Source organism: Calliopsis andreniformis, chromosome 10, assembly GCF_051401765.1.
Source record: "Calliopsis andreniformis isolate RMS-2024a chromosome 10, iyCalAndr_principal, whole genome shotgun sequence".
Lineage (NCBI taxonomy): Eukaryota > Metazoa > Arthropoda > Insecta > Hymenoptera > Andrenidae > Calliopsis > Calliopsis andreniformis.
The window spans coordinates 19,498,411-19,517,661 of record NC_135071.1 but is presented as its reverse complement, the minus strand read 5'-3'; the positions used below and the strand labels follow the sequence as shown (position 1 = coordinate 19,517,661).

Below are 19,251 nucleotides of genomic sequence, written 5' to 3'. Positions count from 1 at the left end.
ATTGTTCCCCGACCGATGTGTCGTTCATTCCTGCCATGCTCCTCGATCGTGCCAACGGGAACCAGCTGCGAGAAGGCGTCGAGAGCTGTCGCGAGACGAAAGCGCCGCGCGCCTTTAATCCGTCACACACACGCTGTGTCGTTTTCGCGCTTCCCTCCTCCTTATTTATTTTTTTCACGCGAATTCTCGATATAGCTACGATAAGAACGTGTGTACAGATGCCAGAGACAATTTGTATGTAGGTGTGATCGAAAGAGTGAACGAAGGAACCGTGTATCGAGATCCGTGCGCTCTTTCTTCAGCTCAATCGTTATTTTCCGCCTTCGATGCGTTCTTAGCGCGGAGGATGCATTTGGTTATGTCGATCTTCGTCGCTGGGCCCGCAGAGAAGCCATTCTTTCGGAACACGCGCGTTAAATCGCACGGTCGTGCGACAAGTAAGTCGAATCGAACGCTTTGAACGACTTTCACGACTAGAATAAGGGATCTAACAGAGAATGTGTACGTGTGAATGTTGAGTGAGAGGCAAGCGAAAGAGAGAGAGAACAAGAGGAATAATTTTACATTTTTATAGCAATCTATTTTTGTTCGATCGAACAGTTTCAAATGTGCCTTGCGATAGTCGTCAGAATTAGCAAATAATCTGCGAGAGTCAGAATAAAGATGATACCGAAGATTCTCTTCGAGTTTAACGAATCCGTTGTCGACGGGTGTTCCGTTACGCGCGAGCACCTTGAGGCCTGGTACACGCGTCCATTTCTTGGACAAACTGTCCATCTGCAGTGACAGAAATTGTACACGTAATTTGTAGTATCTCGAGTCGCTGTCTCGTGTCCAGAAAATCCATAAAAACGGTTGTGTGTACCGAGGTTAAAGAGGATCAATCGATGCAGAACGCGATCCGATCGCTTTCTGGCCCTCGAGCGCGTTCTCGGTCGTTATTGCCTCGTCCAAGGTAGTAGTGCATCGCCATCGTGTTTCGATCATTGACAAACGTGTGTTATCGCGCCGTACCACGCGGACAAGTGTGGCAGCAGTATTAAAAGAAGTATCCTCGCGTTCGTGTCCCCCTTTTGTTACACGCGTCGCGTTTTTTATCGCCGACAACTGCCATTTTGTATTGTACGATTGTAACATTGTTGGAACTGCGGGAAAACGCGGAACGTTCGACGAGAATTTCCGGTTTAGCCCTTATGTATATGAATGATGTATACTTTGAGCACTTCCAAAGCGTTTGCGTACGACACGATGCAATACAACAATGGTTTACACATATACATATTGTAGATACTATTACCGAGTATGTTTCTATTAAGTTATAAATATTCGAAAAATTATCGCGCCCCTACTTATTTATACAACGTGTACAAAAAAAAAAACAGGAAGAGAATTTACTTCGAGCATAGTAGAAAATCGAAAAAGACATTTCGAAAGAAATTCTTGTATCTGCATAGTGGAATGCATTTCCTTATCTTTTTTTTAAATTACTATTGTTGTTGCCCTTGCTATTATTATTAATACTATTATTACTATTATTGTTGTTACCTTTATTATTATTTTTATTATTATTATTAACGTGTCATCAATACCATCATTGTTATCATCGTAGTCATTCTCATTATTATTATTATTATTATTATTATTATTATTATTATTATTATTATTATTATTATTATTATTATTATTGTCAAGTTTGATGATGATTATTATTATTATTACACACGACAAACGTCCATCGAAGCGTTATAGATATGTTACTAAAGCAGGATCTTTAATTTTTCATTTTCTTCCGTTTCCACGGATCGTCAGATGCGTTCTCCCTTCTCGCGTTCAAACGAATACTTGCAAAATTTTGCTCGTAACGTTCGACACTCGTTCTAATTGATCCGCCCGTGGATCGATTTAAAGTACCTGCGTTCTCCTGTGATCATGTAACCGAAAAAAACGTGTGCCTCCAATTACATTTTTAGGAATACCCATTTAGCTTGCCGACAATTTCGCGACTTCTCGATCTTCGCGTTTAGCCAGACCAATGACCCTAATCCATTAAGGCCCAAAGTTACTAAAATGCAACATTTCGCTGGCTTATTTTTTAAGAGAGAATTTACATGATTAAATTTAGCTTAATATTTTTTGGTTCTCTATTTCTCCTTTCTGATCTACATTCTACAATGTTTTTTTAAAATTGAAATATTTACAATACTAGAGTATACTAATTTTTTGTAGATCATAGACGTTTTTCCTGGATCTTCGACATTAGTGGGACACTTCATATACTGTCTATTATTACAAAATGTATTTTTTTGTTCGATAGAATAATGCATAAGGTGTATATTGTATAGGATGTAAATTTTTTGTCAACAATACTGCATTCACGCAGCTTTGGGCTTCAATGCATTAATCGCGCGTGTTTGAAAAAAATTCCTTTACGCGTGTGCACGCTTGCATACTTGCCCTCTCGTCCGCCCGAGAATATTTAACTCTTCGTTATACGTTCACCGCGAATCACATGGAATTGAAAAACAAGATTGTTTTCGCGAAACTTTTGTACGTGATCGCGGCTCCGTGTATATTGTAGATAACGATTTGCGCGATCTGTATTTTATTTTTGCGTTCGCACATTGTACAAAACCGATCGACCTTCGTCAGGAATACATTAAATGATCGATCAATTACGCTTCGGGATCGATATTTTTATACAGAGATATATGTGCACGTTGTACGTAAAACAAGAATGACGCAATCTGTTACAATTATAAAAACACTGTATTCTTATTTTTCCGTCGGAATGGTAAAACATGCGCGGTAATGCGCGGCACGGTTGAATAAAATGTCGTTTAATTTATCAACAAATCTATTGTGTTTGATCTTATCTTTTCCCGTGACGTGACGGTATCATGCGATCGCTGCTGCGAAATATTCGCAGGAAGATTCCTCTGACTGATACGATTGCATTCTACTGAAATCTGCACGTTTCAATCTAAATACGAGAATATAAAAGTCTAAAATTGGGTACGAGTGATGCCACGATGTTGATCGCGAAAGTTGCATTCCTTGATGTCACATTTTGAAAATAGATTGGGTGCAGTGGTGACGCTATATCGCGTGGTAGAATTATGAAAAGGGGAATTAATACCTGGTAGATTGATAATTAGATTGAAACATATGAGAATAGATATCATAATTAAGATTTTGTCTGACAGTTGTAGCATAAGAATATATACACCAAACATTAATATCGTTTAGCTGTGGTTAAGAATTAAGAAATATTTAGATTAGATTAAAAACCTTTAAAAAATACTGATTATATTCTTATGTGAAAGGACTAGAGTTACTCAGTACCTCAAAATCAGTTGTTAGTTGTTAAAAAAGGGTGCTAACAATCTCCATACCAACACAAGCAGAAGATATATTAAATTGATTGAATAAACCACTTGATGATATAGAATTGACTACAGATTATTATACAACAGTAAAAACTCGTAGAATTTGTTTATTTATTGCAAAAATTGCATTGGAAGAAAAGTTTCCAAAAAACGGTATTTGAGGCGCCATCTGGCGATGGTGCTTTGAAACTAGACTTCTACCTGTAGAATTTAGTTCCAGGACGCCGCCGCTAGGGGTGCCACCAGTATGTTTTGTTTTCTCCGATTTTTGAGAGACAATACTAGTGGCGTCCCCAGTGGTGGAACCAGGAATTAAGTTTTGAAGTTAACTTTTAGTTCAGAGGCGCTACCGCTAGATGCCGCCACTAGTTGTGTCTCTCAAAAATCTGAGAAAACAAAACTTACTGGTGGCGCCTCTAGCGGCACCGCCCTAGAACTAAATTCTACACGTAGCTCTTAGTTCCATGGTGCCACCGCTAGATGGTACTACGTGACCTATTTTGCAAATATTTTGAAATGCAATTTTTGCAATAAATAAATACATTCTGCGGACTTTTATTGTTGCATAATGCTGTGGTGAACCCCCAGAATGATTTTTCATTAGTAGATTGCTTATTAACTCTTAGATTATGTATAAATGAGTCGATTATTCAGATTTGCTTAGGTTATGTATTGAAGGAATAGATAAAACTACTTTAAATAAAGAGTATTTGACTAATTCTATAGACAATGTCATACGCTTGCAATATGCAATCAGTTTTATGTGCTTTCTGTAATATTTCGAGTGTATTACAGCACTTGTCATATGCAGATTGACGCAAATAATTGATTTTCCATTGACGATAATGAGTTCCAGCATGTCGTCGGTTGTTTGTGGTTCTTTGTCAATTTCTGTTTAATTTTGCAGGGCAAATATACTGCCATCAAATTGATAAACTCTTTACTAATCGTACCATAGAAGTGGATCTGTTTCTACTGCATTTAATAGAAAAAAGAACTTGTCAAAATGCTTCGCAGTTACGAAAGCATGAGATTTTTGATAGACAGGCAGATGGTCATATTTGATATTGGCAGCGCATACACAAAGTATGTTTCCATTTACTTTTCTATTAAATATTTAATGTTCTGTCAATTAAATAATTAATATATTCAAATTTGAAACTAGGTTTGGTTACGCTGGCGAAACTACACCGCGTGGAATAATAAAAACGGAAGTCAAATGTCCAGAAACCAAGAAATTGCGAAAAATTTATGATTACACGGATACAGAAGATTTGTATCAGCTGCTCGTCGAGTTTATCCATTCATTATTTTTTAAGTAATAATGTTATTTACTGTATGCTATTCTTTATGTCATACAGGATATTAATGTTGCCTTTTTTTGCATTAGACACGTTGTGGTAAGCCCAAAAGATTCGAGGATTGTTGTTTTGGAATCTCCTTTGACTCCATCACAATTTAGGGATACATTAGCTAAAGTACTGTTCCGGCATTTTGAGATTGGTTCTCTGATGTTATTACCTACTCATTTGGCAACAATCAGTACTTTGGGTACAGATACTGCTTTAGTTTTAGATGTAGGATACACAGAAGCTACATTAATTCCAGTTTTTGAGGGTATACCCATTTTAAAAGCATGGCAGGCCCTTCCTTTAGGTGGTTACATTGTGCACAAGTAAGTTGAATAGATAATATTATACTCTTAGTTAATAATGATTAATACTGCAATAATATATGTATGTGTTTAATAGATACCTAATGGAATCTTTGAAGGAGATTTATCCAAATGTAGATATAACAGAGAAACTTGTTGAAGATATAAAAGTAAGAACATGTTTTGTTACTACATTAGAAAGGTCTGCTAAATTAGGAACTGCAGAAGCTCCTAATCCTCCTCCTGCAGTTAAATATCCAGGAATTAAGAATATTAATATACCTGGTGAAGTTAGAGAAAAAGCATTTGAAGCTTTATGGGAAAGAGATAATGATAATCTTAGTATACCTACCATGATTTTAGATTCCATCCTTAAGGTATGGTGTGAAAATAAATATTCATGGATTTTTCTAATGCTCTAACTAATTGTAGTCCTTGTTGCAGTGTCCAATAGATACTAGGCGACCTTTAGCTGAAAATATACTACTAATTGGTGGTACAACAATGGCAAAAGGTTTTGCTAGTCGACTGAAAGCAGAACTTTTAGCTCTGGTTAAGAGTCCATTATATTCAGAGAAATTAAAAATTCAGACATTCAAGTTCCATACTGCACCCAGTAAACCAAATTATACAGCTTGGCTGGGAGGTGCAATTTTTGGAAGCATAGATCTACCATCAAGGTGTCTAACAAAAGAGAACTACTTGAAATCTAATAGAGTCCCTGACTGGACCAATTTAATAGATAATCAAAAGGAGGATTCAGTGAATGGTGAATTTTGAAATGTCATTAATTCACCAGATTAAATTAAAAGTATTTATATGTACATATAAGAATGTATAATTTTATTTATTTTCTATATTTTCTATATTTGAATCTAAAAATATCATTTTTACAAGTGTAAGCTAAGTGAGAGATTAAAATAAATACGCGCAAGAGTGAAAATTTGGAATTTTTATTCATACAAATTGTATTACAGATTTTATATTACAAATCTCTCGATTAAAATGTCGGTATTATAGAGTCGTTAGTAGTGTAAGTTTCTCATTGAGTTGAAGCTGTGTTTTAATTAATTGTGAAAGTGCAACAACCATCAAGAGATCCTTAACATTACTATTGAACATTTCGTCAAATTGGTCGCTCGACATTTTCGGAACAGAATGTACCATATCGAGAAGAGCACGACCCACCTAAAAAAAAAACATCAATTTCTCAGTAACAGTTTTACTATAAAAAAAATTGAAGTAAAAAATAGCTAAACACATACTTGATTGTCTGGTGGCTGTTTAGAATTTAATACATCATCAACATATGCCAGTACTTGTTCTAACATGGAAGAAAGCTTTGCACTGGCTTCTGCTATCTGTGCAAGGTCCATCATTGGTTCTATACCACCACTTGTTTTTATTCCAGGAATCTGTGCTGGCAACTGGGTCTTAGAGCACAGCTGTAGTCCAACAACTTCTGGCTCATAACATGTGATCTAAAGAAATTATTAGAATTATTAGAAATTATATTCCATGTTCAGATAGACTAGGCAGTCCCATAGCTCCTTTTTGTTTTCTTATTAAGCCCAGAGTGTATATTATGAAAAGGACTTATGGGATAATCTAATATGCATATTAAAAAAATATCAACAAGCAACATACTTGCACTTTAACAGGTGTAAACATGGAACCTTGTTTCCCATTAGGTACTCCCAATGGAACACACACATAAGCCTTAATTCCCATTCTTGTGGTATTGGCCAATGTTGTATCCACAGTCAAGTGAACAGGGTTATTGCATTCACGAACATAATACTCATGAATAACAGAAGAATGAGTGGTAACCTGTAAAAGTCATTCAAGTACAAAATATTGCAGATACAATACACACAGAACATGCAATTATAAATTACCTCATTTCCAGTTGCCCACCAGCCAACAATATTTTCTTGCGCATTAACTCTATGATTCAAATCATACAGATCAATTCCATATGTCAAATCAGCTTCTACTTGACTTTCAGATTCTTTATGTGGCACACAGAAACAATTTGTGACTTCAACTATTCCTTTCTCTGTAGTACCTGCAGATATTAATTTAGTTTTTACTTTCGTTTCATTAAATACTGCTGCAGCTGATACTATAAGTGAACTTTAACCAGCTTTGCGCTCTATAACTAAAAAAGCTTATTTAATATATTTCTAAAGGGTAAAATGCGTATAATTGTTAGAATAATTTATTACATTGATCACATGAACAATATTAGCAGGATTTTCCTGGTAAAACCAAGGTGCTGTCAAAGTACTCAATTCAACAATCCCTTAATTCGATCACTATCACGTGTTGAAAGACATAAAACCACTAAATTACCTAATAACGTTCCAATGACTCGATGGGATTCTGCTTTTCGCCGCTCGTAAGCGTCGACAATTTGGAAAAGCACAACAGGATGCACTTTTACGGTCAGGTTAAGCGCCATGTTTCACGTTAGTTGGTTACACTTCAGTATTATCACGAGGAAATCGTAAAAGAGTCTCTTCGCCTACGTTACTGCTCTACCTTGAAATAAAAGTTACAAGAGGATAGACAAAGTATAAAATTCTATTGAATTTTAGGGCACCTTTCAAACCAGCAAGCTGCATTCTCAATGCAGTTTTGGACAACTGTGTGCTTTTTCCTGTGTGTAGGTATCACAGTCTAGTAGGCGTGATTTCGAAACGAAATGTTGCTGCTATAGTCACTTAAAGTTAATAGCTGTTATCGTGCTTGGCAGTTGTGACTCAGGAACGCGTTGCTGTTGAGAAAAAAGGGAAAGGCGAAGACAGAATATTTATAACAATAGCACGTGGAATAGTAGTAAACGAGATGCGACTGAAATTGAAGTGAATGGAATGTGTTACTGTCATGTAGCGCATACAATGACGTATAGACGTCAAGAACACTTGAAGTACTTATTTTTTTTTCACTGTTATCATGGGTTCCAGATTGAGGTAAGTGAATTTCTCGTATTCCTCTACTTGCTATTCGATCGACATCACTTTCTGTGCATGTCTATCTTGCTCTGCTGCTAGTGTCTTCATTGCATTGCACTCCTTTTTTCTATGGCAAATAAAGCAAGTGAAAGTTTACCTTTGTTTGATACAGTATTGCTCAATTGCTTTACTCAATTGCAGTTTGATGCAAGACGTTTACTAATTTGTACTTTTTCTTTATTGTTACGTTCTGGTGAACGAAAGTGAGAGTTATGATTGAATGTATGCTCGCTAGGTAGATCTGTGTTGTGTAAGAGAGACTAGAGTAGAACTGTTTTGTAGCTTTTTGCAAAGAATTTTTACTAGAGAACAAGCTATATTGATTACAGAATTGTAATGTTAGCTTTTCTTAGAACATGTTAATCAGTTCTCTAAATGGTTTGTTTAACACTGTTGTAATACCTAGTACAATAATACATACATAGAAATGCATCTATGTATGATTATATATATAAATTATATCAGACTGACAAACTAATAAGATATATGAATATTTCTAGGGACAATGTGCAACATTTATTTGAATGTTTCTGTGAAGTAGCAGCACCATTAGCAGAGAAACCACCTTGGATACTCCAAAAGTATCCTAGCTCATTCTCTGATGAGGAAATACTTAAATCAGTTCCAAAATTTGCATATCCATGTGAAATAGAAAAGTAAGTTGTTAGAAATTAAAATTTAATTGATTATGAACTAGATATTTGCATTACAATTTAATAATACTGCATTTTTATGTTTGTTTCAGTTTGTTGGTGCAGCACTTCTCATTTGTGCTCACCAATATAGACTCAAAATGGACATTTGGATTTTGCAGACATGATCCCAAAACAGATACAGCTTTGGTCATTTTGAGTGCACTACCATGGCATGAAATATTTTACAAGTAAGTGGTCTGTAAGGTGTGACATGATAATTGAATTAATATTATTACATTTGCATAGGCTTCTAAACAATATCGCAACTTTAATGAGCACTGGCACTGGTGAAGATCTTTGGAAATTTCTTGAAACTGTACATAAGTGCATAGTTCCAATCCCTGGCAGTTCTATATCCATTCCTGTTCCAAATTCTAAAGTGGTAATTAATTCGATTAATATGTTCTGTATGTGATACCTTTTAAGCAGTACATTAATTCATAATTTTCAGAATTTTGTTTGTCAAACTCCAAAACAATTTCAATTACCAAGTATACCAGAAAATGTGAGTAATGATAAATTTGCGTTGAATATTCTTAAAAAAATATTTTAGACAATATTGCTTATATATTATTTTACTATTTTAGAGAAATTTGACGGAATATTATAGCGCTGTCGATTCTCACAACATGATGATAGTGTTTGCTTCGATGTTATACGAGCGGCGAATTATCTTCACTTCAAAACGTCTTTCGAGATTGAGTGCTTGCGTTCAAGCATGCAATGCATTAATTTATCCAATGATTTGGCAACACATATACATCCCAGTTTTACCATTATCTTTAATAGATTATTTACTAGCGCCAATGCCCTTTTTAATTGGTGTACCTGCACCAACACTTCAGGTATTTAATTTATGCATACGTGTAAACCACAGATGAATAATTATATTTACATTTTTTATTATATGTTTTAGAGAGTGCACAAAAATGACTTGGGGGAAGTAGTTATCTTGGATGCAGATAATAATACCATTGAATCACCATTTCAAGACTTGGAATCTCTACCTCAGGACGTAGTTCGTATAAAAATATGGTTTTATTCTCGGAATAATGAATTTATTCTTAAGAATCGAAACACATTTTAAATAATAAAATAAAGAGTTTTTTTGTCCCAGGTGGCAAACTTGAAAAAGGCATTACGTAATAGACCAGCGCTTCTCGGAGATGGAGTGTCGAGAGCATTTCTACGAGCCTTAGTGCAATTGACTGCTGGTTATAGAGACGCTTTAACCTTGGAACAAGGACAAAGTATTACTTTTAATCAGAATGCATTTGTAGAAAGCAGGCCGTCTTCTATGCAACCTTTTTTACGAAAAATGTTGGAGTTGCAAATTTTTCAACAGGTACAAACAAAATTACTTAAGTACGCAAATATGTGTAATGGTTTATATTTATTTAATTTACTTGCGTGGATTTTAGTTTATAGAAGAAAGACTGAATATGCTTAATTCAGGACTTGGTTTCTCAGATGAATTCGAAATGGAAGCTTGCAGTTATTCCGCTAAATCTAGTAGTAAATTTATGCAACAGTATCGAGAATGGACTTACACAATGAGAAAAGAAAGTTCTGCGTTCTTCCGTAGCGTCAAAGATAAGGTGCATTAATTATTTTTCACTTCTGTTTAATATTCTCAGACATCATTTTTGAGTCGCAATGCGTAAAGTCAAAATATCATTTTGTATTTTTGATTGCCTTCGATTCCAGGCCAATCCAGCAGTAAAGTATGCAGTTAAATCAGTAAGTTTAGATGGATATTTATCAAATTCGTCATATTTTCCTCCTCGCTAACCCACACATTTATCAAATATTGTTTGTGTTATTAATTGTACTAATTTTATTTTCAACTCTAAGAACAACTTCTTTCTTACGTGCATATGTAATCATTCATTATTAAATATCATGTCACACAAACTTATTTTAATAATAATCCTTAAAAAATCAAAGTTAATGAAACATATAGTAATAAATCTAATATTGCACTACTTTAACTATTAATTAAAGCTAATTATAATTGTAGTACTATTTGGTGTGTATCTCTGCACAATTTTAATCATATTTCACATCTATTTTTATATCAATTCTGTCCACAGGTAAAAGATAAAGGAAAAGACATGAAAACAGCATACAAAGGTTTAAAATGGAAAGGTATATATAAATTTAAATTTGTAAAAATAGATATTACGACAATTTCTTATTTCATTTCACATTAGGACGATCAAGCAGAAGTGATACAAGTATGAGGTTCCATCAACCAAGATCTGCGCCTAGTTCACCTTCATCAGACAGAAGGCCTATTGATTTTACGTCTCCACCAAAATCGCCAAATGATTTTACAGCTACCACAAGTTACAGAAAAGATCGAATGCGCAACAGTAATTTCGTTGATTCGAGGTATGATTTGTATGATCTTTTAATGGTATATTTATACTTTTTACTAATTATTTATCTCACAGTAGGAAACAGTATTCAACATTGAGTCCCAGTTCTCCGGAAGAATCTGATTCCCCGCCAGAACGAGTAAACATTGATCTTATGCAAGAACTTCGTCATGTAATATATCCATTCACGCCTCCAGTCGATAGAACAGTAAGTGTATCTCCATGATAGATACTTCTTCGTGAAGTAGCCCATATAGAAACATACGTGCTCAGAGTGCAAATGTATTGTAATGTCTTGCTTACTATAATTTATATGTTCTTGTGATCGATCAGCATAAACAGCATGATGATTCATGATATACATATACTGAAATCGAGCATTTAGAATTAAGTATCACGCATGTACCGCATCTTTGAATGTTTTTCATCTCTTTTTTTTTATACTTAATAGATTTAGTAAACAGTGTTATCGAAATAATTTCCCAAGGTATTGAGAAATTTCGAAAAGGACAATTTTGAAATATTATATGCGCAAGATGTACAAGAATTAAGTATACGCCGATGAAGTGCTATATTATTTGCATACGATTTATGATTATTTTTTTAATTGAGTCCATGAAAGATCTTCATTCAACAAATGTAAAACTGTCATGCATCACTTTCAGTTGAAACCAGTGCGCAGTTTAGACAGCTTGAGACCTGCATGGAGTGGGCATTTGCGGCACGGCCCTCCACCTAGTGCAGTTATTACAAACCCAATTGAAACCTCTTCCACAAAACCTTTACCTTGTGTTCCACATTCCACCTTAATTAGCTCACTCGATCAATCAAATATTATATTAAACGTTAACGACACGTTAGATACTAATTCTCAAACCAATGTAAGTGAAACATTTTCATTCGATTCTGTAACTTCGCAATCAAGTAAAGCAGAAGAAGCTGACAAATCGCTGCTTTTAACTATTTCACAAAAGGATACAAGCAATACACAATCAAGTAACTTTTTACATGAAATTCGTCCAAGTGATTTTAATACGTTCTCATCTTTACAAAAAATGAACTCGAAACGACTGAAAAGCGAGTACGAACGTTGCTCAAAAAATGTCAAGTTTTCTACTGACGATATTCTTACAAATAATGATTCAGATACAAGCAACAATTCTTTCACCACGTGTTTAAAGCATGTCAATTCTGATTCTCCATCAAAAGAGAGCGACCCTTTTGATACGAGTAATGTATTCATACCTCCCTATATGCAACCATCAGTCTTTCAACCCACAAATGCATTGTCTCTCAATTCTCACGTTCCACCCCACACATTCAATAGAACACCCTACTCTGCGCATTCAAAGGTAAATTTCATCGTTCATTATTTGCTATGTTTGTAAATTTATGTTCGCTTCTCAATTATCATGATCGAATCTCGTTCAATGTATAATACACGTTTCTACAATGCTTTTGACTGCTGTCTCCAATAATTCTGTTACATGAAATCGTCTTATGGTCTTAATTTGTCTTTATCGTTGTTGTTTGCAGGACTCTCCTGAAGTGCCAGATTTAATTAGATTAGATTCGACAGGGAGCAATGACGATTTTGACCCGTTGCTTTCGAAATCCACGGATTTCTCAAGCTCTAAACAAATGACGCAGTCTTTGCATATTCCGGAGATGGGTGAGGGTCTTAGCAATCCCTTGTATTCTTATTTTCAACCGTTGCACAAAAGTATTGACACGCAACACAAATCTTCCGATAACATTGGCGATTTAGATCTATTGCAAGCGTACGGTTTAGATTTTAATAAATTTCGCGTGAGTAATGGCGACTCGCCGACGAAAAGTTCTACAGCGTGTAACTCATCTGAGAGCAGTATTAATAATGTTGATAATACGTTCAGCTTGACGCTGAACGCGCCTGCCATTAAGTCGCAAAATAATTGGACAAAATTTGAGTAAATAATGCAGCAAATTAACAATCACATATCACAATTGTATATAGAACGTTAGTACTATTTTTTTGTCATGCGCATATGGATAAGTATTGTCGAAAGTTTACAGGAAATAATAGTCGCTGAATGAGAGTTTCGAAAGGAACTAGGATTAACTGTATCATCATAGTCCTTAGCAGAATTGAAATATAATGATTTTGCTTCATAGCACAATGATAAAGTATGTCCTTATACAGTTTTTACATTGAGAAATCTAACAAGTAAGATTTACAACGGCTTAAAACATTTAGTATTTGTTTTTGTCGATACTTTGAATTGTTACTACGTGCAATACAGAATACAGAGAATGAGAGGGATCAAGAATTCATTGGGTGAAGAAAGAAATACAATTTCGTAGTACCTAAATAAATTCTTAAGGCATCTAATTTATATACATTAAATTCATAGTAATCATTATGTAAAATGTAGTAACATGGCAGGTAATACTGACGATGTAAAGACTTATATTATTATTTGTATATAAGTGGATGCAATTCTTTCTGTGTGATTCAGGTAACTGACCTCTTGTGTTATCTTTGATAACAAATGAGGATTAAATTGATTACCTCTTTATTACGTAATGATTATTAACAGATGGAGAAAATGATGAATTGAAGCGAATTAAGTACGATCATTGAAATTATTAGCTCATTCTTGTTAAATATTGAATATATTAATTTGCAAGATTGTTGCACATTTATTGATAATACTTTATAATAAACAAATATCAAAACCAATTTCTTTTTTACAATGCCATGATTATGTCTACATTTTCTCCTTTTTATAAACCCACCTTTATACTTCGAAGTTATTTTAATCTATAAGCTGATTATTAAAGGACAAAACTACCAGTTACTTTTCCTTTTTGGTCATAAATACATAAATTAATAAATAAGAAAAAAGTAATGTAAAAATTAAATTCTCTAACTTACAAAATTTTAATTTATTTTTACATTGCTCGTAAAGCTGCTATTGCATCACTGATTCGTTGCAATTCTCCCTCGTTGTTTATCAATTTCTCTTTGTTACTAGTTTGTACATCAAGGGGTACTTTAGTATTGTAATCAGGAACTTCCATAGCTTTTTTTGTGTTTTGTATCATTTCTATCAATTGTTCTTCTTTTTTCCCAAGCTTTTCCAACTCTTTTTTTGGATCGATCAAACCCTTAAGTATTCAGAAATAAATTAATAGAAGTTTAATCAAGCAGTTGTTTCAAGAACATTTACAATTAAGTCAGATTGTTACCTTCAACAGTAGATGAACTTGAACTTTATCAGTCACAGTGATAATAGCACATCCTGCTGGTGGTTCGTTAGTATCAATCGTCGAATAAGCCAGAGTTTCTATTAACAATCGATAGTTTGTAAGTTTCTCTTTCAGATCATTATCACTGCACACAAGAAATGCTTCGGTTTTCACTTTATTCGGTAAATTGTAAGTCGCGCGTGTGGATCGAATACTTTTTATTAATTTGTTGGCAAAATCGACATCCTTTTCTATCTCCTGATTTCTCCAAGGACTCTGCAAGAGAGACTCTTTAATAAAATACTCCCCGAGTAACTACAAAGTGATCATAAAAAATAAAAATACCTCTGAATATTCTGGATAGGGACTAACACAAATACTAGGATAAATTTGGTTCTTGCGAGGTAATCGTTGGTATAATTCTTCTGTTAAAAATGGCATGAATGGACTCAGCAATCGTAATCCAATGTCTAGTGTTCTAAATAAGGTTCTTCTTGCTGCAGATTTCATACCATTATCGCTACCTTGAAATACTGGTTTCAAATATTCCTAAAATAGTAATTAGTATTGGTATCGGTGCCTCAAAAAAAGATTTCTCGTCAGTAATTTATATACGAACCAAATAAACGTCGCACAAATCGTATAGCCAAAGATTATAACACGCGGTAGTGGCTGTATTGAAATCATACTGTGCCATTGCTTCATCACATGTCTTCACAGCGTAGCTTACACGCGAAAGCATCCACAAATCAACATTTGACTCGGTACCAAATTCCTAATAAATAAAAAATGTTGAAATATATAATCTTAGTTATAACAAATATTTTTATTTTTACTTAAATATTTTATAACATACCCGTTTTTTACTATTTCTGTTATCAACTATTTTGCACGTGCACTGAGGTAATATTTTCCCTTCTTCTGCACGAAACGAGGCTCGTTCTTGTTCGCTATACGACAGAATATGTTTGTACCAACGACGCAAATGTGGATAACTTGATACATTAACGTTCAGTTTATTGAAAGTTTGATGAACCTTCACATCAATTTGAGATGGACTATATCCATCGAGATAAGGATGATCACCCAAATAATTGTTCATTGCATCTTGCACGCACGTTTCGTTCAAGGTACACTGATACCATTTATTATCACCTATTACATCGTTGCTGTTCTGTGTGTCATTATTCACCTGTAAGAATTAGACTACGATAACTTCGATATACTTGAATACTTTTCTATGAATTATTAATACTCATACCGGTGCAATATCATCGTAATTGAAACTAGAATCGAGGTACGTAAAAGCGAATTTCGCTGCGTTCCAGATTTTATTGCAGAAAAATCGATAGCCTTGCACGCGAAGAATATCGAGATTGATATCACGACCCTGCATTGTGTAAGCGCACAGAGCAAATCTTAAAGCATCAGTACCACATTCAGGTATTCCTTGCGGATAATCTTGCTTCTGTCCCTCCATAGCACGTTGAAGCTCTTTTGGATCTAAATTGGAATCCATCAGTTGCTTGTGCAGTTCCTAAATTCACAACTTTTTCTTTAAGAAAAGTTAGCTTACTTTTTAGAAAAATTAAGATCTTGCTAGATATACATCTATACCTCCAATGATATTCCATTAATTACACTCGTAGGATCTATGACGTTTCCCAGGGATTTGCTCATTTTCCTTCCATGAGCATCGCGTACCATGGCATGCAAATACACCTCCCTGTAAAAAATAATTGTGATATTTTATGTACATATTTTTTAACACTCGAAAAAATATACATACTTAAATGGCAATTTTCCTAGTAACTTTTGCCCCAGGAATACCATTCTTGCTACCCAGAAGAACAATATATCGTGTCCAGTTTCTAGTAATGTACCAGGGTAGAATGCTCTAAGTTCATCTGTCTGAAAAAAAACTTAATTGAGATACATTAAAAAATATTGTTTAAAATAAGATTCCTACATACTTCATCTGGCCATCCAAATATCGAGAATGGAAATAGACCAGAAGAGAACCATGTGTCTAAAACATCGGGGTCTTGTTCGACAGTGATGTTATCTGCAGTTGTATTCAATTTCTTTGCTGCTTTCTCTTTGGCTTCACTTTCCGAATGGCCACTCACCCAAAACTTACTATCCACCTAAATCAATTTTTTCAGACATTTGTATTGAATTTATTAATTAGTACCATGAAATCTCTTTCAAAAATTACCTTGACACTTGCAGTTTCATTAATAATTTTGACGGAATAAGCAGGAATACGATGACCCCACCACAATTGACGCGAAATACACCAGTCTCTTATATTTTCCATCCAATGATACCAGATTTTTTTATACTGATCCGGAATGATTTTCAATTCACCACTACGAACCGCTTCCATTGCTTGTGCAGCCATTTCATTGCATCTTACATACCTATAAATACGAAGGGATAAGTATGCAACACTTCGAGAATTTTTTCCCGCTTTTAATAACATAAAATTGAATACCATTGGGGTTTCATCATTGGTTCAACAACATCTTTAGATCTGCTACATATTGGTACTACCATAGGATTATCCTTGATCTCAATGAACAAATTTCTTGCAGTCAATTCCTTTATTATGGCTGCCCTAGCATGGAATCGTTTCATACCCTGTTTAAGGTAAAGTGGTTATAAAATAATGTTATACAAATGAATCAATATGTTATGTAATTTTATGGGAACTCATAAATACCGTAAATTGTCCGTAATTCCCAATAATGGTCCCACTGTCATCAAAAATGGTAATAAATGGCAAATTATGCCTCTTCCCTACTTCATAATCATTGGGATCATGAGCTGGTGTGATTTTTACAGCGCCTAGGAAAAGGATTATGCAATCAACATAATTTATATAGAACAATTTATGTTTTTATATGCGTGTGATATTTACCTGTTCCAAATTCCTTTTCAACAAATTCATCAGCTACAATAGGTATCTTCCTATCACAAAATGGATGTTGCACATATTTTCCAATATACTGAGTGTATCTAGAATCCTCTGGATGCACAGCAATAGCTGTATCACCTAGCATAGTTTCAATACGAGTTGTAGCTACTATTATTTTTTCCTTACTGCCTATTATTTCATATGCAAACAATACCAAAACGCCAAATTCTATCTTTTCTTGATATCCTGGAATTGAAAGTAAGGTCCTGCCAGTCAATTCCATTTTATCAACCTAAAAGCAATATAAATTGGATATTGAAATTTAAAAAACTACTTCCTAGCTAAGAATCCTTACTTCTATATCAGAAATAGCACTTTTCAGGGTACAAGACCAATTGACTAAACGGTTACTTCTGTAAATTACACCTTCGTCGTGCAATCTTATAAATGCCTCTGTAACAGCACGGCATAATTTTGGATCCATAGTAAAGCATGCTCTATCCCAATCAAATGAACCACCTAATTTTCTTAATTGTAAGTAAATTCTATTCCCTTTCCTATAATGTATATATATTGTATACAAATGTGTTATATTCAATTGAAATTTTATATAGTTTATCTTTCCTTACTCTTCTTTCCACTTCCAAACTTTTTCTATAAAATTCTCTCTTCCAATGTCGTGACGAGTTTTTTTCTCTTCTTTCCACAGTTTCTTTTCTACTACTACTTGAGTAGCAATACCTGCATGATCACAGCCTGGATTCCAAAGAGTTGTACGCCCTTTCATACGATTCCTTAAAAATTATAAAAATCATTTGTACAAAATTATTTTTCTTTACATATTATATACAGAATATTAGCATACCATCTTGTTATAGCATCTTCTACAGCATTGGTTAAAGCATGTCCCAGATGAAGGAAACCAGTTACATTAGGAGGTGGTATTACCATAACAAATTTTCCTTTAGGATTTTTCTCCAAGATATTTTTCCCCTGTAAGTAATAATAATAAAGGAATACATACTCTTGAATCTTAGGATATATAAAATACCAAAGAAACTAAAACATTTCTCTGATTACATACACCATATTCAGGCTTAAAAAAGCCTTGCTTTTCCCACCATGCATACCATGCTGCTTCCACATATTTTGGGCTATATGTATCAGGCATTGCACAGGTAACATCCTTCTTTTCTCCTTCTGGTGTATCTATCCTATATACAACAGCCTCTTTGCTTTCCTTTTTCTTTTCATTTTTCTGAAATGAATACAAGTGTCATAAAAAAAACTGCTCACCACAAAAACTTTATGTTAATGTTATTGCATAACGATATTGTCAAGCCATAAATACTTGAACTACAAATTGGAACTTCACCACAGAAATATTTAGATTATAATATAAATGAAACATATGTACTTTTCAGCTGCATAATTATTGTTTCTCCATTCAGTATGAATGAAAGACCATATGGATAAAAAAGAAATTCAAGAATCAAGGACAAAAACATGCTCAGTTTCAAGGTAATGAGATTACTATTCTTACTTCATTCTTTTCTTTTACTTTAGCTGTTTTCTCAGTCTCCTTTTTCTCCTGTTTCTGTTTAAACTTCTCTAGCTTAGCCAACTTCTTTGCCTCTTTCTGCAACTGTTTCGCACTTTTTTGGGGGGCTTCGATCTCCCCATTAATTTCTTCGTTTTTCATATCAACCATTTTAGCAACAATCCTCACGCTCTTTTCTACTAAATGACTGAAGCACTATTTGACTGACGACACGATTTGGAAAGTTACAACGTCAGCCACGCGGTTTCCCTGAACCAGACACGAGGTAGCGTGTAGAATTTGGTCTCACATACTTTCGAAATACGAGAACCCATTTACTATTCTCCTCTCGTAACGTTATCGAATAAGATTGAAATAAGATGGCAACGCTTCAGGTGGTAGGAACATTAAACAGTTTTTTAAATTG

At 34.4% G+C, this 19,251-nt stretch overlaps 4 protein-coding genes across 9 annotated transcripts; 2 read left to right on the top strand and 2 right to left on the bottom strand.

Moving 5' to 3' along the window:
* Nucleotides 1-3,852: 3,852 nt before the first annotated feature.
* Arp10 (Actin-related protein 10) lies at nt 3,853-5,984 on the top strand. 3 transcript variants are annotated; one of them, XM_076388089.1, is made up of 6 exons: nt 3,853-3,962; nt 4,294-4,472; nt 4,552-4,704; nt 4,777-5,061; nt 5,138-5,417; nt 5,485-5,984. In XM_076388089.1, the coding sequence occupies exons 2-6, from the start codon at nt 4,393-4,395 to the stop codon at nt 5,818-5,820; spliced, it is 1,134 nt and encodes a 377-aa protein (XP_076244204.1). In that variant the 5' UTR covers nt 3,853-3,962; nt 4,294-4,392; the 3' UTR covers nt 5,821-5,984. The 3 variants fall into 3 exon arrangements, with proteins under 3 accessions (XP_076244204.1, XP_076244203.1, XP_076244202.1); XM_076388088.1 differs by having other exon boundaries at nt 3,886-4,050; XM_076388087.1 differs by having other exon boundaries at nt 3,886-4,472.
* Nucleotides 5,978-7,587, bottom strand: Eif3f1 (eukaryotic translation initiation factor 3 subunit f1). Its single transcript, XM_076388090.1, has 5 exons — nt 7,396-7,587; nt 6,939-7,108; nt 6,688-6,870; nt 6,306-6,521; nt 5,978-6,228 (listed from the first exon to the last, which is right to left on the bottom strand). Exons 1-5 carry the CDS (start codon nt 7,502-7,504, stop codon nt 6,055-6,057), a joined length of 852 nt encoding a protein of 283 aa, XP_076244205.1. The 5' UTR covers nt 7,505-7,587; the 3' UTR covers nt 5,978-6,054.
* Nucleotides 7,588-7,659: 72 nt separating this feature from the next.
* Nucleotides 7,660-13,855, top strand: LOC143185248 (DENN domain-containing protein 1A). 4 transcript variants are annotated; one of them, XM_076388086.1, is made up of 15 exons: nt 7,660-8,015; nt 8,558-8,713; nt 8,803-8,940; nt 8,999-9,134; nt 9,204-9,257; nt 9,340-9,597; nt 9,669-9,770; nt 9,870-10,097; nt 10,174-10,350; nt 10,460-10,492; nt 10,846-10,900; nt 10,966-11,146; nt 11,209-11,341; nt 11,799-12,485; nt 12,670-13,855. In XM_076388086.1, the coding sequence occupies exons 1-15, from the start codon at nt 7,999-8,001 to the stop codon at nt 13,084-13,086; spliced, it is 2,772 nt and encodes a 923-aa protein (XP_076244201.1). In that variant the 5' UTR covers nt 7,660-7,998; the 3' UTR covers nt 13,087-13,855. The 4 variants fall into 4 exon arrangements, with proteins under 4 accessions (XP_076244201.1, XP_076244200.1, XP_076244199.1 ...); XM_076388085.1 differs by lacking the exon at nt 11,799-12,485 and having other exon boundaries at nt 7,726-8,015; nt 11,212-11,341; XM_076388084.1 differs by lacking the exon at nt 11,799-12,485 and having other exon boundaries at nt 7,727-8,015; nt 8,999-9,131.
* Valrs (Valyl-tRNA synthetase) lies at nt 13,807-19,189 on the bottom strand. Its single transcript, XM_076388081.1, has 18 exons — nt 18,828-19,189; nt 18,369-18,542; nt 18,150-18,277; nt 17,914-18,078; nt 17,640-17,841; nt 17,288-17,576; nt 17,090-17,214; nt 16,862-17,007; nt 16,583-16,787; nt 16,338-16,511; nt 16,154-16,275; nt 15,982-16,090; nt 15,626-15,901; nt 15,221-15,556; nt 14,984-15,139; nt 14,710-14,913; nt 14,365-14,640; nt 13,807-14,283 (listed from the first exon to the last, which is right to left on the bottom strand). The coding sequence occupies exons 1-18, from the start codon at nt 18,993-18,995 to the stop codon at nt 14,068-14,070; spliced, it is 3,471 nt and encodes a 1,156-aa protein (XP_076244196.1). The 5' UTR covers nt 18,996-19,189; the 3' UTR covers nt 13,807-14,067.
* Nucleotides 19,190-19,251: the final 62 nt, after the last annotated feature.

Bases quoted from the DNA above. Each gene is read 5' to 3' on its own strand.
- Arp10 (XM_076388089.1), top strand. From the start codon at position 4,393: ATGCTTCGCAGTTACGAAAGCATGAGATTTTTGATAGACAGGCAGATG. The intron at 4,705-4,776 runs GTAATAATGTTA...TTTTTGCATTAG, and splicing joins ATCCATTCATTATTTTTTAA to ACACGTTGTGGTAAGCCCAA. The intron at 5,418-5,484 runs GTATGGTGTGAA...TCCTTGTTGCAG, and splicing joins TTTTAGATTCCATCCTTAAG to TGTCCAATAGATACTAGGCG.
- LOC143185248 (XM_076388086.1), top strand. The intron at 8,714-8,802 runs GTAAGTTGTTAG...TGTTTGTTTCAG, and splicing joins TATCCATGTGAAATAGAAAA to TTTGTTGGTGCAGCACTTCT. The intron at 10,493-10,845 runs GTAAGTTTAGAT...TTCTGTCCACAG, and splicing joins TAAAGTATGCAGTTAAATCA to GTAAAAGATAAAGGAAAAGA.
- Eif3f1 (XM_076388090.1), bottom strand. From the start codon at position 7,504: ATGGCGCTTAACCTGACCGTAAAAGTGCATCCTGTTGTGCTTTTCCAA. The intron at 7,109-7,395 runs GTAATTTAGTGG...TAATATCTGCAG, and splicing joins AGTCATTGGAACGTTATTAG to GTACTACAGAGAAAGGAATA. The intron at 6,522-6,687 runs GTATGTTGCTTG...TAATTTCTTTAG, and splicing joins TTACACCTGTTAAAGTGCAA to ATCACATGTTATGAGCCAGA.
- Valrs (XM_076388081.1), bottom strand. From the start codon at position 18,995: ATGGTTGATATGAAAAACGAAGAAATTAATGGGGAGATCGAAGCCCCC. The intron at 16,788-16,861 runs GTATTCAATTTT...TCGTATTTATAG, and splicing joins CCAATGATGAAACCCCAATG to GTATGTAAGATGCAATGAAA. The intron at 15,557-15,625 runs GTATGAGTATTA...TAATTCTTACAG, and splicing joins ATTACGATGATATTGCACCG to GTGAATAATGACACACAGAA.